The sequence below is a fragment of the Rhinoderma darwinii genome, chromosome 6 (genome assembly GCF_050947455.1).
Source record: "Rhinoderma darwinii isolate aRhiDar2 chromosome 6, aRhiDar2.hap1, whole genome shotgun sequence".
NCBI classification, from domain to species: Eukaryota; Metazoa; Chordata; class Amphibia; order Anura; family Rhinodermatidae; genus Rhinoderma; species Rhinoderma darwinii.
In genome coordinates, this window is record NC_134692.1 from 71302450 (window position 1) to 71320197 (window position 17748).

The 17748-nt window shown below is 41.8% G+C and overlaps 1 protein-coding gene across 8 annotated transcripts in view; it reads left to right on the forward strand.

Annotated features, from left to right (window-relative positions):
• The window catches only part of OSGEPL1 (O-sialoglycoprotein endopeptidase like 1), a 118813-nt gene that overhangs the window by 16481 nt on the left and 84584 nt on the right, over nt 1-17748 (forward strand). For 2 of the 8 annotated variants that reach the window (XM_075831269.1, XM_075831271.1), the window contains exon 2: nt 14328-14543. In XM_075831269.1, the coding sequence (XP_075687384.1) occupies nt 14344-14543 (200 nt within the window). In that variant the 5' untranslated portion in view covers nt 14328-14343. Of the gene's footprint in view, nt 1-2857; nt 2939-12468; nt 12529-13187; nt 13321-14327; nt 14544-17748 lie in introns of those variants that run through there. The other 6 variants (XM_075831272.1, XM_075831273.1, XM_075831274.1 and 3 more) reach the window with 6 other exon arrangements.

Genomic DNA, 17748 nt, shown 5'->3' on the forward strand with positions numbered 1-17748 from the left:
AATGGAGCTATCTACTGGGGGTGTGTTTGGCACTATCTACAAGGGGTGTGTGTGGCAGCATCTACAGAGGGCACTGTGGCAGCATCTACAGAGGGCACTGTGGCAGGATCTACAGAGGGCACTGTGGCAGCATCTACAGAGGGCACTGTGGCAGTATCTACTTGTGGCAGTATCTACAGAGGACACTGGCATTATCTAGGAGTTTGTGTCAGTTTCTACAGAGGGCACTGTGGCAGTATCTACACAGGGCTCTATGGCACTATCTAAAAAGGGGCTGCCTAATCTTGACATTTGTGTGTCTGACAAACGCTGCCAACTGAGCCGCCCAACTGCATTTAGCGACACTTAAAGGTAATGTGTCGCTAGAATTATTATTATTTTTTTTAGTTAAACAATTATTATTTAAGTGTTTACACATTGTTTTGATTATTTTCATTTTTTCACAAGTCAGGAAATATAAATTTGATTCTAATTTATAACATTTCCATGTGCTGGTCACTAGAGGGAGCAGTTCCCAAAATGTCAGCATGGTCAATGTGGTAAAGCAACCTCATTGCTTTATGCTGCAAATTTGGGGTAGACACACTCGCTCTAGTGTCCTCATACAATCCCCTCTCCCTTATTGTGGCTAGTGCCAGGAGAAGGAGGGGGTTGAATCTTCAAACCTCCCACACTGTGTTCCCACACCTTCTGAGCGAATGCACAGTGTAGGAGGATTAGATACAGTGCTAATCAGACAGTATAACACGAACATACACGAACATAATACACATATCACATACACAAACATAACTTACCTGCTCCTGCCGCCGCTGCCGCCTCCGCTCCTATTCCTTGCGTCTTCGCTTCCTTGAACATATGGCCGGAAGCCGCGGCCGGAAGTCGTCATCTGACTGTCCGGCAGCAGCTTCCGGTCCACATGAAAATGGCGCCGGATTTCGCTCTGCTAACGAGCTTCGTTGTGGTCTGTGTGGGAGCGGCGCATGCGCTGTTCCCACACAGACGGCGTACGCTGCAGTGAATGGAATGGCTCCTGTTCCCATTCTCTATGGGGATGTATGTGCGGTATTCCATTTCTGTATGTGTTGTTAATGGACACATACAGAGATGAAAAAAAAAATGTCAGCCCCCATGGAGAAGTGAAAGTAAGAAAAAAAAATAAGTAGAACACAAATAAAAAAATGTCATACTAAAAGCAATATTATATATAAAAAAAAATAATTCATGACACCTTCCCTTTAAACAGTAAAACTGGATTGTTGAAATAAGCACGTGGAGAAATCTCGCAAATTTCCGTTAAGTTTAAACCTAGCACTATTATTATAGTAATGTAGTATTCTTATAGTAATGTAGTATTATTATAGTAATGTAGTATTGTTAGGCTGGGTTCACACGACCTATTTTCAGACGTAAACGAGGCGTATTATGCCTCGTTTTACGTCTGAAAATAGGGCTACAATACGTCGGCAAACATCTGGCCATTCATTTGAATGGGTTTGCCGACGTACTGTGCAGACGACCTGTTATTTACGCGTCGTCGTTTGACAGCTGTCAAACGACGACGCGTAAAAATACAGCCTCGTCAAAAAAAGTGCAGGACACTTCTTTGGACGTTTTTGGAGCTGTTTTCTCATAGACTCCAATGAAAACAGCTCCAAAAACGGACGTAAAAAATGGCGCGAAAACGCAGCGAAAAATGCGAGTTGGTCAAAAAACGTCTGAAAAGCAGGGTCTGTTTTCCCTTGAAAACAGCTCCGTATTTTCAGACGTTTTTGGTCACTACGTGTGCACATACCCTTATAGTAATGTAGCATTATAGTAATGTAGTGTTATAGTAGTGTAGTATTGTTATAATAATGTAGTATTATAGTAATGTAGTATTGTTGTAGTAATGTTATAGTAATGTAGTATTATTATAGTAATGTAGTATTGTTATAGTAATGTAGTATTATTATAATAATGTAGTATTATAGTACTGTAGTATTATAATAATGTAGTATTGTTATAGTAATGTAGTATTGTTATAGTAGTTCAAATAATTAATTGATTAACAATAATTTTGTATTGTATCAAATTTAAAAGTAATGCGGCCCGTCAACTTCACATTTTTTTTCTCTATGTGGCCCACTTACCTGGCCGAGTTTGAGACCCCTGCTGTATACATTATTCCATGTGCAGTCCAGCTAGTGATTTGTATAGAGGCAAAATTATGTTCTGTTCCAGATGCCGAGGCCAGAGGCAAGTAGGCATCCAAGTGTGCAGGAACAGAGACACGCATTTGCCACTGCATGTGATGCAAAAGCTCCAAAAAGCTTTGTCTTTTGTCCAGACTTCACTTTGTTTTTGTGATAATACCCAGACTTGTTTGTCAATTTCTCCTTTGAAGAATTCTAGGAGATTCGAGGAAGAAATGCGTGGGGGAAACTGGTCTAAATAGGGACAGGTTCCCGCATAGGGCCGCCTTTTTCGGGGCGATATCCTTGTTATATAGCTGTAGGGAGGTGTCCTTGACACCTGTAAGTAAATGTTCTATGCTCTTGAATGCTTTAAAATTAGTCTGATGCATATTCTTACGGATTAGACTGAATTCACTGTGAGCGGCAGGTGGCGGCATAGTATGAGAGGTAAAATTAGTTAATGGAGACTTCCTGTTCCGGCCCCGGCATGTGAAGGCGCACGACTAGAGCGCTCCTGCCTCCGCCTCACATATCTCTTGGCCAAACCTTACAATCACTGTGACACCCGAAAGTCTCCTCCTGAAGTTAGGGAGTTCTTCCGGTGAGTGTATGGACAGATTTGTCCACATTATGGGCAAAACAAGAACCCAAAGCAAGACTGGACGCACAGCCGACCAGGCATCCAACGTGGCGGACGAGTCTCTTGCCAAACGACCCTCCTAGGTCTCCGAAACTCCATTCTTCATCGGACTCGGTTACTGGTGAGTCGTCTATTTATATTGACTGTGACGATCGCCGATCTCAGGACACATCACGGGGGGGGGGGGGAATACACTACTGAGCTTATTGATTTACCACATAAACCCATGCCCACCCACTCTAGATGACAGGATTATGCTAAATTACTCACATAAGTTTCCAACACCCCAATAATTTATACCACAGTATGCTACCACCACCTATACTTATCAAGGCAATAATGGCATACGTCTCTATATTCCCTTACACCAGTTACAATAACATAGGTTATCTAAATGGAACATAAAATACAGGTAACGTTCCTCATCTTCGGAAGATTAAGTTCTGTAAGACTACAAGGAACAGAGTTGTAAATATTTCAAATTTAATACACAATAGTGCAGTGCAATACAAAAAATAGTTGTCAGATTAAAAGATGAAAAATATACATACAGTTACAATGCATTCAAACAGTTTATGAAAATAAAAGGGATAAAAGAAACATAACAAAACCTTACTGATGTACAGCAGTGATATCCTGGCTTTGGGGACAGCTGAAAATATGGGCAGTCACTCCAACCGAGATATGGATCCCCAACGACTGACACCGACCCTCACTTCTCCTGACATTTTAAACCCAGCTTTTTCCCCCCAATCCACTAGCTGGTGATGTCACGGAGAGGAGGCTGTTCATATGATAATGAAGCGTACTCCTCCCATTACACAGTTGTATTTCTATAGAGAAACATAAAAGTGGTCATGTGTTCTTGCAGGAATCCCCTAGAAATATAATATTACCTGCATTCACCTGTGCAGACATTTACCAACCAGGGCATATCAAATACCACTGTAATTGGCTGTTGGCTAAAAGCATGGGCCTATTTCAGATAGTTCCTCTGGGTGTAGTGACGTGAATTTGACATCTATATGAGGGCCATTTCCCCTGATCATAACTAGCTGTGTGGGTCACTACAAATATAAATTATGATGGGGTTTGCCTTGAGGTATCATATTTTCTTTGAAACATGTGACAATGGCCTATGCTTACATTGTCCACATGGCATACACACCACAGGCATCCATTTCCATAGCTTTAGATGTTTGGTCAGGATGTGTGGGCAATTACCTCCAGCCCTAGGTGAGAAGGTTATCTGATGCTAAATACAGGCCCTAGTGACAAATTCTTAATCAACACATCTCGCACCTTGGTGAGGAAAGGGCCAATTAAACATTTGTCAGACAGTGGATGTCCTTTAATGGCCAAAGATATGCATTTCCTAAGTAAATCAGATGTATCTTCTGTGTCAGAAGGAGTTATGAACTGACCTCCTAATAACCTACTTTTGATGATATTACCTAGAACACCACACCTCCCCCTTAAGACATGGCATAGGATCATTGATATAGCCATCAATATCCCAAGCCGATCTTCGCAACTTCCCCCTGGCGCGATAACCCATCTGTGTTGCCATGCTCACTGCCCTTTTTGTGCTGGATAGTGAAATCATATTGTTGCAAGGCTAAACTCCATCTCAGCAGCTTCCCGTTATCACCTTCCACCCTGTGCAACAAACTAAGTGGGTTGTGGTCGGTCACTACGGTAAATCTGCGCCCATAGAGGTATGCCTGTAATTTTTGCAAGGCCCATACAATGGCCAAACATTCCTTCTCTACAGTGGCATAGGCCACCTCCCTCAGTAGAAGCTTTCTGCTGAAATACATTACTGTTCATGCCCTTCTGTATTTACCTGGCTGAGCACTGCGCCTAGTCCATAGGCACTGGTGTCAGTCTGCAGTGGTGTCTATGAGTAAACTCCGGGCGTTGCAAGACTGGAGTTGCAAGAACTCTCACAGTCGGCAGTCCAATTAACTATTTGAGGCTGTTTCTTCTTTGTGGGGTCTGTCAAAGGTTTTGCTAGGGAACTGTAGTTAGGAACAAACTTTTCTATAGTATCCTGCGGTCCCCAAAAAGGACATAACCTGTTTTTTTGTGTTAGGAGTGGGCCAGGCGGAAATTGCATCTACCTTCCCTGGCCCTGGCTTTAGTGTCCCTCCATTCACCTTGTGCCCGAGGTACTGCACTTCGGTCATGCCTATCTGACACTTTCCAGGTTTGATGGTCAGTCCTGCATCCTGGATACGCCCTGAGCACCTGTGACAGGTGGGTCAGGTGATCCTCCCAGGTCTGACTGAACACAGCAATGTCATCCAGGTAAGCGACAGCAAACCCTTCAAACTTTTCTAACTGCTTGTTCACCAAGCGCTGGAATGTGGCAGCATTTTTCATACCAAAGGGCATTACCTTGGACTCGGAGTCCAAAGGGGGTGATGAAGGCGGACCTCTCCTGCGATTCCACGGACATAGGGATTTGCCAATACCCTCGACTTAAATCCATGATTGTTAGGTATCGGGCACTGGCTAGCTGATCCAAAAGCTCATCTATGCGGGGCATTGGATACGCATCAAACACAGGGATGGTATTCAACTTCCTATAGTCCACGCAAAATCGTGTTGTGTTGTCCTTTTTGGCGACAAGCACTAAAGGTGATGCACAGGCACTTTGAGACTCCTGGATCACGGCCAGCCCTAACATTTCCTCTATTTCTTTCTTCATGTCAGCCCTCACTTCTAGGGAGACTCTATAAGCTGCTTGCCTAACAGGTTCCCCATGTCTTACATGGTGAGTTGCTAGCTGAGTTCTCCCAGGTCTCCCTGTAAAAGTGTCAAGGAAGGGGTTAAGTACCTCCTGCAGCTGGGACTTCTGACCCTCAGACAGCTGTGAATTAACTACGGCATCCTCAATGGATCCTATCTCCTTTGCTGAAGACACTAAATCCAGCAGTGTTTCACTTTCTCCATCCTCTGGCAAACTGCAGAGTGGCAGAGCGTACATAACCCGGTCATAATGCGCCTTGATCATATTCACGTGAAAAACTTTGTGTTTCTTGCGAGCATGATCGATCTTGACTACATAGTCCACATCGTTGAGGCGTTGATGAATGGGATATGGGCCTTCCCATACCGCTTGGAGTTTGCTTTGGGTCATAGGGGCCAGTACCCATACCTTCGGACCCACCACATACACTCTCTCTCGGGAATTTCTATCATACCACCTCTTCTGACTTGCCTGTGCCTGCACCATGTTCTCATGTACTAGGCCTGTCAGTTCCTGCATCCTCTCTCTGAATTTCAGGACATAATCAATCACAGAGACCTCTGGTGTCCGATCAGCCAGCTGTCGCAGCTTCTGCAGTCTATCGTCAGTGCGTAGGGGCCGTCTGAAACAAGTGACATTCTGCCTCTGTTCTGGCGGATAACAACACATTCTGACTAACTTCTGCCACTGTCTGCGGGCTGTCAGCTGCCCCTGCTTCCTCTATAGCAGACGCAGTAGGGGCCCAGAACCCAGACACAGGTTTGTGTTACAGGCACCCTGACTGTGTGTTACAGGAGAAATGGATACAACATTCTCCCCGTCTTGATGAACTGGTGTGTGTGTGGATGTAACAGGGATTTCATGCATGTTTATGACGTTTCCCGCTACTAAAGCTCCACACAAATCATTATCTGACGCTATACAATCATCACATCCTACATCATTGCTAGTTATACAGTCTTTATCCAATGCATTGTTAGATGAGTCTAGGTTATCACTAAGCACAGTAACATTATGCAATTCTATAACATTGCTGGACACAGGGTCATCGCATTCCATAGTATTGACAGTTTCATTATTATCATATACTACCTGCGGCGACACACTTGGAACAGAAAGTACGCCAGAGTCCTCCTCAAGGTCTGAAGAAATATATCTGGAGACTAAACGTCTCAGATCGGTTCCTAGTGACACATTAGTGGGGATTTTATCCGTCACTCCCACATCCATTATCCCTTTTCCCGCCCCCCAATCCAGGTAAACTCGTGCCATGGGTAAGGCAGGGGTCAGACCACCAACTGCAGAAACTGTTAGAGTTTTTCCTGGGATAATGTCTTCTGAAGTAACAAGCTCTGGGTGGACAAGAGTCATTTCGGCACCAGTGTCCCTCAGTCCCATGGTAACCGTCTTGCCCACAGTGACCGCTTGTAAATTGTCACAAGATGCCCTCTCCCACCCACAAACAAAACTGCTGGGGACAAAATAGATGGTTTGGGATTCACAGTTCTTGAGCCCGCGTCAACCACACACCGTAATAGTACGGCATCGTGCAGGAACTACCCGCTCTCCATGCCATATATTTATGGTGCGGCAAGGGGTTAAAGAAGACTGATCATTTTTATATAGTGCAATCTCAGCAGGATGAAGAAGGGAAACCCAATCAGGCTAATTTTCAGATATATAACAACAGAAATAATGTTCGAGGTAGTTATTTTAGTGTTGAGTCTGCCCATCCATTTCTGTTCGATACACAGAAGAGCAGATCTCTATTTATCTACAAAAGGCCCTCCAAAACTTCTTTCTCTTTTTTTGGAGGGGGGTATTCCATGCAATCTTTACAATGTTTACAATAAAAATGTGTTAAACCTCTTTGGGAATTTGTTGTAGGGAACTCATGTGACACAGCTTTTTTCTTCAGATTCTAGTAGGTCAGTGATAAATTTGATGACATTGTGCGTCCATGGCTTGCTAGGAATGAGCGAGAACCCAGATGGTGAAACATTTGAAGTCTTGGCTCTAGCACAGGTCTCACAATCATTCACCAGTGTACTAGTCTTAGTCACGCCTGGGCGACTTGCCAGTACCAAGTCATGCATTTCTTGAAAAACTTCCAGATGGCGTTGGAACGGTAGGCACATAAAGATGATCTTCTTGACTGGGGAGTGACAGATTAATTTGGACAGCTAAGTTCAGTACAGCTATTATAAGCCCTTCAGAGAGAATTGGTGTTACCTCTACCTGTTACCCTTGCCTGGGTATAAGCTATGAGAAAGACCGTTGGCTTTAGTATTTTTGGAACAGATTAATACATAATGTTTCATCACTGTTATTGGTTGTTCGGTGCCCTCTAAGAAATGTCTCTATTCCAAAGCCCATTAATAGAAAATAATTGCATAGTTCCTTTCTGCTTGGTTAAACTTGTAAAAGCATGAGATTGAATGAGCATTTTGAGATCTGGGACAAAACTGCTATGACACCTTTTTTCAAAGACACTACTGCAAGAAATGGCTGATGTGGACCCATTAAAAGCATTCACTGTCTTCATCACCAATTGAACACATTTTTCCTGGTGAGATCACTAAGAAAACATCGAAAAATTACTTTTTGATAATAGTTGACACCTCTGGAGACCATTTAGAATTTTGGGGAGGCCAATTTTCTATGGCTTGTTCTATAGAGTGATCAATCTTAAACCTCAAGGAGGAGGCAGTATAATATTCCCTAGAAAAGGAATAAAATATACTTCATCTTGGCAAATAGAGCATTTCCCCCAGTCGTCTCCACGACTGCACCCTTTACTACCTCATTTGTTTGGTATATTGAGACAAGGACTTTACCCCCAAGAAAAAGCTGGTAGAAAGCTTAGAATTTGTGGTTTATGCAATAAAAATTGGCCCCTTCATACAAGAAATCTCTATGCCAGTCATGCTCTTTCAAAACATGAGACAGATAGATGATATAAAATCTATGTATTTAATCTTTGACAATCTGCCATATTCACTTTTGCCCCCAGCACATAGTAGCAATATATTAGAAAAAGCTCAAAACCGGAACCGTCATCTTATACAGACCATTCCTTTGATAACTCTGAGGAGAAAAAGAGGGAGAAGAAAATAGCTTTTCTCATGATGACGATAAGAAATTCTTGTTTGTTTTGAGAGGATATTGAAGAATTTCTAAAAGCCATATGTAATACAATGAAAATAGAAGAAGCTAAAAAGACTAAATCTAATCATAGCTGTATGTTCGGAGAGCTTAGGAGAAAAATACATGTTTTTCCCAATACACGAGGATTCATAAGCTAATCAAAAATGAGCGAAAGTAGCCTAAAAAAAGAGCCTTCAACCCCAGGGGTCTTAAAAGAATATTTGATCAACAACAATTGAAGACCTCTCTCTCTTTTGAGGATGCGACACAATTAGGAGAGAAAATGGATTGTCAAGCATAAGGGTTACTAACTTCTTCAACCTGTTTAGCAACAGCCCTATTTATAATGATTAGAGAAACCAAGGTCTCACTTAAACAATCCTACATCTAGAGATCAGATTCTAGCCTCTCTACCACTTCTCAAAATGGCTACTGGTTTCATAGCAGATTCAGACTTTGGACCCGACCTTGACCAAATTCTATAAAAAGCTTTCCAGTACATAAACCACAGAGAGAAAAAAGTCGTTTGCATGGACAAAGCTTACAAAACCAAGCGAAAAGAGATAAGGCAAAAACCTAAAATCTTTGGATCATTCTATGGTTTTATCTCCACATGTTAAAATTTCGCTACAGTGGTGATTACAGAAAAGTCACCTAGAAAAAGGCATCGACTGGATTCCAAGTCCAAAAGGTTCAGTGACAACAGATGTCAGTGCGTCAGGATGGGGAGCCCATATAGATCATCAATCCTTTCAAGGAGCCTGGGACACCAGTGTAAGTCAGAAATCATCCAATTACAGAGAACTAAGAGCCATATGGGAAGCAGTAATGTGCACAAACATCTCGCACAAAGAACACATCTGAAAGTATATTCTGACAATGTGACTGCAGTGGCTTTCATATAACTTCAAGAAGGTACAAGACACAACCTACTCAAAAGAAAAATGTTTGTTTGGGCAGAGAAACGCCTATCCTTGTCAGTGGTCCACCTGAAGGAAACGCAGTACCAGTCAGCAGATTATCTCAGGAGAGAGATGGTTAACCCAGCAGAACGGACCCTGTCAGACCAAGCGTTCAAACTTACGGTCAACAATTTGGGTTTCCAGACAGATCTTTTTGCTACAAAGAAAAATCAAAAGATCTAGCATTTTTGCTTCTTGAAGCCCAGTGATTATCTAACAACAGTGTCTAAGGTATGCTTTCCCTCCTCTTTCACTCATACCAAAAGCGATTAAAAAAAAATAGAGGCGGAAAATGCAACAATAATTTTAGTGGTCACTTGGTGGCCAAATAGGAGCTGGTTAGGGGCCTAAAAAAAGCTGAATATCCAAGAACCTCTCATCTAGCCTCTATTTTCAGATCTCTTGAGCCAGGGCCCAGTCATTCATCCGGACCTGGAGAGGTTGCAACTTCCAGCGTGGATACTTTATGGCCCTCTTTGAGAAGCAGAGGTGGAATACGTTTTAGATCCTAATGTGGTCCTGTTAGATCAAGGAAAGGACTGTTAACATTTATTTGATTTTAGAATTTTTACAGGTAAGTCTAGACAAAGTATTAAGTCCTAGCACGCTAAATGTGCAAATCTCTTCTTTATGTGCAATTTATGACTAAAAGAACATAGCTTTAGTTTCTAGATTTTTATTGGTGGCTCAAAAAATAACAAACTCCATGCCCCCTTGGAATCTGTAATGAGTTCTTAAACGTCTTTCAGGTCCTTCGTTTGAACCTATTGACAAGATATCTATTAAGTTGCTTGTAGCCATATCCTCTGCACGTAGAATCCGTGAACTCCAGACTATCTACACTTTTTTTTCTTATTTTTAAACCTTGTTTTCAAACTTGATCCTTCCTTTCTGCCTAAAGTAGCATCCTTTTTTCACGGATCATAAGAAATTTTTATTCCGTCATTTTGCAGCAATCCGAAAAATGATAAATAGAGGGAGTTTTATAACCTGGACGTCCAAAGAATGGTGCTGCAACACTCACAATCTACAAATTCCTGAAGAAATGGCTCGAACAAGGGCAAGAAAGCTGCGAAAGCTCGATCTCCAGATGGATCAGGCAAACGATTTGTGAAACCTACAAGTCCCCTGGACAAGAAAATCCCTCAAAATCTAAAAGTTCATTCCAGCCGAGCCATGGCTGCCCCTGAGCAGAAAATGCATCTGCATCAGTGGAATAAACCTGCAGAGCAGCAACTTGGAAAAAGATTCATACCTTTACCACACATTATAGACCAGATGTTTCAGTCGGCCAAGATATGACGTGTGGACGGAACGTCCTTCAGTCTATGGTCCCTTCCCATGTCTTTCTTATTGTTTTGTTATGTTATTTGAAGAAATTAAAATTGTGTTGCACGCTACCTGTCTATTTGTGCTTTATAAATCGCTAAAGGAGGGGCTTTTAACTTCTCTGCATATTTTTCCTGTGGAGACATCCATGAAATTCAATTACCGGTAAGTGTAATCACACTTTTTCATAATTTCTGGAGTACTAATCGGACATAAGAGATATAAATTACCAAATCTTTACAGAAAAAATGAAATGTCATCAAAATACACTACAATTATTTACCAATTAAGCATCATCATCAGGTATTTGTAATGTATATTAGGTTAAATTCCATTTTCCATCAGTCAAAACTCCAAAACAAATTATGTGATATGTCCCCAAATGTCCAGTATGTTGAAGTATTCAGCTCCCTGTAACAGACGCAATAGTGTTAATAGGTATTTGTTTTGTTCAGCCCTCCATAGTCTATACGAAACCTAAGACCACTGCATTCTTTCGCATCAAAGAATAACCTGGCACCAGTAGGTGGCAAAGCAAATAATCTGGTTACATACCAGTAAAAAAAAGCAACAGTCATACAATTTTGCCTGACGGTTTTTGTGTTGCCCTTTTGAATTATGTGTTTTGAAAATATAAATAAATGCCAAAAATTAATTCATACAAGTTTACCAATAATTTGGGTACCACTTAATAATATCAACAATATGCCAATCTACCAGGTTCTATTCCTGCAATAATAAATCACAGAAAAAGGTGATACATACTGACACAAGGGCAAATAAAGGAAGATTGCACCTGTGCAAAATACTGATGAACAGCCACTCTGACATCTGCAGATTCTATCGTTTTTTACATAAATCCAACGTAACCCATTAAAGTCAGGTTCCACTGAATGTGACTGATCTGGCGGCATCGGTTTTTCATTGTTCTGCTTTTGTGAGCAGAGCTGTAACGGCCGCCGTATACTTACCTCTCCAAAGTATCCTCTGGCTTTTGGCCGCTGCCACTTCCCGACATTACTCCAGACCGGTTGTGTTCTTCATCGCTGCTGCACTCCTCCTGCACTTCCTAGTGTACGCACACTGACCCTCCTACTTTTACAGGGCCAGTGTGTGCCAAATTATCTATTCAGCTTTTCCAAGGTATAAAGGGACCTCTCCTTGGTTTAATCATAGCTTGCGCTGTTTGGTTCCTCCTAGCTTGATAGTGATATCCTGTTGTTTGTTTGTAGTACCTGTGTTTGACTCTGCCTGTACCTTTTTACTATCCTTGCCTCCCCCGACCTCTAGCTAGTGAACCGTGATGAACCTCTGCCGACTGCCCTGACCTTTTGCTTGACTAACTGTGAGTGACGGTTTGCCGCCTGCCCTGATCTTTGCTCTACCTTACCTTGCATACTGTCTGCCAATTTAATGCTATGCCTGTTAACATTGGCTGCCACCAAGGGAGAGTAATGTAGGATTAACAGCCTGAGTTTCCCAAGCAGCGAAGACCACATCCTAGGTGTGGTGTTATAGGTAAGAGAATCAAAAGTAGGTTACTAGGAGGTAATTTCATAACTCCCTCTGACACAGAAGATACATCTGATTTGCATAGGAAATGCAGATCTTTGGCCATCAAAGGATGTCCACTGTCTGACAAATGTTTAATTGGCTCTTTCCTCACCAAGGTGCGAGATGTGCTGATTAAGGATTTGTCACTAGGGCTGACCAAACATCCTGACCAAACATCTAAAGCTATGCAAATGGATGCCTGTGGTGTGTCTGTCTGTGGACCAGGAGAAACATGGGAGAATGGCATGGTGCTCAAAGAAAGTATGATACATCAAGGCAAACCCCGTCATAATTTATATTTGTAATGACCCACATAGCTAGTTATGATCAGGGAAAATAGCCCTCATATATATGTCAAATTCAGATCCCTACACTCAGAGGAACTACCTGGGATTGGCTATTGGCTAAAAACATGGGCCTATTATAGTGGTGTTTGATATGCCCTGGTTGGTAAATGTCTGCACAGGTGAATGCAGGTAATATTATATTTCTAGGGGATTCCTGCAAGGACACATGATCACTTTTATGTTTCTCTATAGAAATACAACTGTGTAATGGGAGGAGTACCCTTCATTATCATATGAACAGCCTCCTCTCAGTGACATCACCAGCCAGTGAACTGGAGGGAAAAAACTGGGTTTAAAATGCCATGAGAAGTGAGGGTCAGTGTCAGTCGTTGGGGATCCATATCTCGGTTGGAGTGACTGCCCATATTTTCAGCTGTCCCCACAGCCAGGATATCGCCGCTGTACATCAGTAAGGTTTTGTTCTGTTTCTTTTATCCCTTTTATTTTCATAAACTGTTTGATTGCATTGTAACTGTATGTATATTTTTTATCTTTTATTCTGACAACTATTTTATGTATTGCACTGCACTATTGTGTATTAAATCTGAAATATTTATAAGTCTCTTCCTTGTAGTCTTACAGAACTTAATCTTCCGAAGGTGAGGAACGTTACCTGTATTTTATGTTCAATTTAGATAACCTGTGTTATAGGAACTGGTGTTAAGGGAACATAGAGACTTAGGCCCCTATTGCCTAGATAAGTATAGGTGGTGGTAGCATACTGTGGTATAAATTATTGGGGTGTTGGAAACTACAGGAGTAATTTAGCATAATCCTGTCATTAGAGTAGGTGGGCGTGGATTTATGAGGTAAATTAATAAACTCAGTAGTGTAGTTCACCCCTGTGACGTGACCTGAGATCGGCGATCGTCACACTAGGCGTTAAAGGGTGAATACCTGGGGTCCCCTCAGACTCTGATTCCTGGTTTAGCCCTACATCACATCCCTTGGTGACAAAGTGGGTTTACACCATCCTCTGCAGGCCCCATGACAGTGTCTCTATCCACGGGCCCTATAACAGTGCAACAGAAAACCTGAACACAGATATGAACAAAACATGATTGTGACATATCCTGCTGCATCACAATTTTTCCTGACATTGCCCTGGGTGGCCAACTGTCAATCACAACTGCTGTAGGGAAGAGGTTAATTATGAAAGAGGTTGCTTATGGATATACACGTTATACATGTGAAAATGTTTACCTCCCACTATTTATTTACTAAAATTACTCTAGAAGCACCTGATGGTTTGGAAATCCTGATGGCCTCATATGTATTAATAAAAGCCAACGATAAATCCAGAATCGCATGATTATATCAGCGAATGTACTTTTTTCAACTTAAAAAAAAAACTACGACTGTGGCTCATGCAGACTTTTGAGTTTGTTTATGTTTTGTTATGTTCTTCTTTTCCAGACTACTACTTTATAAGATGCATAGAAAAATGTGCAGTTTCTGCAAAAACTCTTGGAAACTTGGTAGACGAAAAATATCTGTACACTCTAAGGTGACCTACCAAAGAGTAGTTCTGGGAATAGAAACAAGTTGTGATGATACTGGTGCTGCTCTTGTCGATGAAAATGGTAAAATACGAGGAGAGGCTCTCCTTTCTCAGAAAGAAGTTCACTTAAAGTGAGTAAATATGTATTAATTATAAGTTTTCCTTTTTTTTTTTTTTTTATTCATTAACTTCCAGGGTGCCATACACATAAAATACAAAGGGGTTTAAATACAGGAAAGTTAGAGGGAAGACCACAGAGGAGGATGTTGCAGTAATTTAGGCAGGATATGATGAGGGCATGTACGATCATTTTTGTTGTTTCAGAGATTAAGAAAGAGCAGAAATGCTTTTTAGCTGGAGGAGGTGGTAAGGGCTGGGAAAGCCATGGGATTTTATCTTATTTTATAAAGGAAGTTATATATGGAAAACAAAAATAATTTTTTTATGTGTAATTTTGGGGGAAAGTATAGTTTGGTTTATATGACTCTTTCTAGTGTACTTTGTGTTTTAGTTCTTCTTTGTTGTCAAGAGCTCTGCTAGCATCTCAAAAACAAAATTATCATTACAGGAGAGAGCTTTAACATAGCAAGCAATGCTCCTTTGCCAGCAGGACATTATCAGGAGAGATTCGGAGCATCAGTGTGTACATAAAAAGTTTTCATTTACTGACTGAAAGCAGAGGTCTTAAAAATGTTGTGGAATTGAAAGTATTGGAATTTGCAGAACCAGGGGTCAGCAACCTTTGGCACTCCAGGTGTTGTAAATCTACAATTTCCATCTTACCCTTACAGCCTTTGGCTTGAATAATAAAGCCTTTGGCTGTCAGGGAATGCTGGGAGTTGTAATTCCATAACAGCAGGAGTGCCAATGGTTGCTGACCCCTGCACTATACGTTGATTAAGGTTTATTTACATCTAAAATGATTACCTTTTAACCCCTTCACGACCAGGCCTCTGTTTGGTCTTAAAGTGTTAGTTCAGTTATACTCTCCTGCCCGAACTAACATTAGGCATGGAGAGACGCTCTTGCAGGCTGGGCGAAACCGGAGCCCTTTCAACCGTACGACGTAGAGTATCATGCACAGGTCTAATTAATTCGAATTGGACCCATGCATGATGCTCTCCGGGTGTCGTATGGTTGCCACGGCAACATTATCACCCAGCTTGCAGGAGTGTTTCTCCACACCCGATGTCCGTTTGGGCGGGAGAGTATAACTGTACTTACACTTTAAGGACCGAGAATTATTTTTCTTTTTTCATCTAAGAGCCTCAGTGACAGGGGTAAGAAACCTTTTATATATGGCGTGCTGGTAGAAAAAAACCCCAGTTAATCAAATCTACATTTCTGTATAACTCTTGTCACTCTTTGCAAAGTGACCATGACCCATCTGTGGTTCCCACCAGGCTATTTAACACCCAATGGTCAGGGTGCACATAGGAGAAAGTGCGGCTACTGAACCCCAGCTGGGGGGAACTGCAAACAGGAGAGCGACTACTGACCACCAGCTGGAGGGGTGCACATAGGAGAGTCTGCGGCTACTGAACACCAGCTAGGGGAAACAGTGGAGAACGATTACTGAACACCAGCTAGGGTGGTGCACATAGGAGAGACCGCGGCTACTGAACTCTATCTAGGGGAAACTACACACAGGAAAGACCGCGGCTACTGAACACCAGCTTGAGGGCGCTGCACATAGGAGAGAGAGCGTGACTACTGATCTCTAGCTTGGGGGGTGCACAAAGGAAAGAGAGCTGCCAACTTTTGCTACATTTTTTTATTTACAGAGCGGCTACTGAAATCCGTCTTTGTGGCCCTGATCACCAGGAAAGAGCAGCGTTTCATGCGCTTGGTGATGCTGAACACCAGGAGAGAGAGCAGTGCTGCATTATGTGCTTGCCATGTGTTCAGCAGCAGCAAACTGAATTAAGCACTGTTCTCTCTCCTGATGATCAGCGCCGCCAAGCGCATAATGAAACTCTGCTCTCTCTCCCTGTGTTCAACTCCGCCAAGCACACAATGACGCTAGAGAGAGAAGCATGCCTGCAAACCATGCCCCACGTGCCGGTTGCTTACCCCTGCTCTATGACATATCAAAAGTTTGATGAAAATGCAGTTACTCTTGAAAACAAATTCCCTTATATACAATTTTTTAATTACGGGTTGCCATTCTACCTCCTTCATGCCCAAATAGGCTAATAAATGAGGGATGTACTTCTCTTCTTATATGTGTATACTAATGATTGTTTTCATTACCAGTCACTAAAGACTGTGTAAACTAGCATGGACTGCAGTATGGATATGGAATTCAGTTTTCAGCTACGCATTGTAGAATGGATATAGGAGAGAGGTTTCAAAGTCGGACGACTAGTTTATTAAATGGGATGCGTCGTCTGTCTTACCATGAAAATTATCCAAGAAACTAACGTCCCTCTTGATATATCATGTGGCATACCACACAGAATCAACACCTATAAATGTATACCACAATCCTTTATAGTTATCCAACACATAATCAATAAAATATGCCTTTAGTAGATCAAATAACAAAATGTATAACAACATCTGTCTCATTAAAATCACATAAAACAGACCGAGGTGGTTGTCACAAGTACAATGTAAAGTTAATAGTTATAAGGTGCAATCAACAGGTCTCAAATATACAGTTAGGTCCAGAATTATTTGGACAGGGACACAATCTTCATGATTTTGGCTCCGCATGCCACCACATTGGATTTGAAATGAAACGACTGAGATGCAATTGAAGTGTAGACTTTCAGCTTTAATTCAAGGGGTTGAACAAAAATATCTTGTGAAACGTTTAGAAATTGCAATAATGTTTCTACACAGCCTCCTCATTTCAGGGGCTCAAAAGTAATTAGACAAATTAACATTACCATAAATAAAATGTGTTTTTTTTTTAATACTCTGTAGAGAATCCTTTGCAGGCAATGACTGCCTGAAGTCCGGAACCCATGGACATCACCAAGCGCTGGGTTTCCTCCTTTTGTGATGCTTTGCTGTCTTCAGTTTTTGCTTGTTTGTGGTTCTTTCTGCCTTAGGTTTTGTCTTATGCAAGTGAAATGCATGTTCGATCGGGTTGAGATCTGCTGATTTACTTGGCCATTGCAGAATATTCCACTTCTTTGCCTTAGACAACTCCTGGGTTGCTGGCGCAGTATGTTTTGGGTTATTCTCCATCTGTACTGTGAAGCGACATCCAATTAACCTTGCTGCACATGTTTGAATCAGAGCCGAAAGTATATCCCAGAACACTTGAGAATTCATCCGGCTGCTTCTGTCTTCAGTCACATCATCAATAAGGACTGGGCCTTTGGC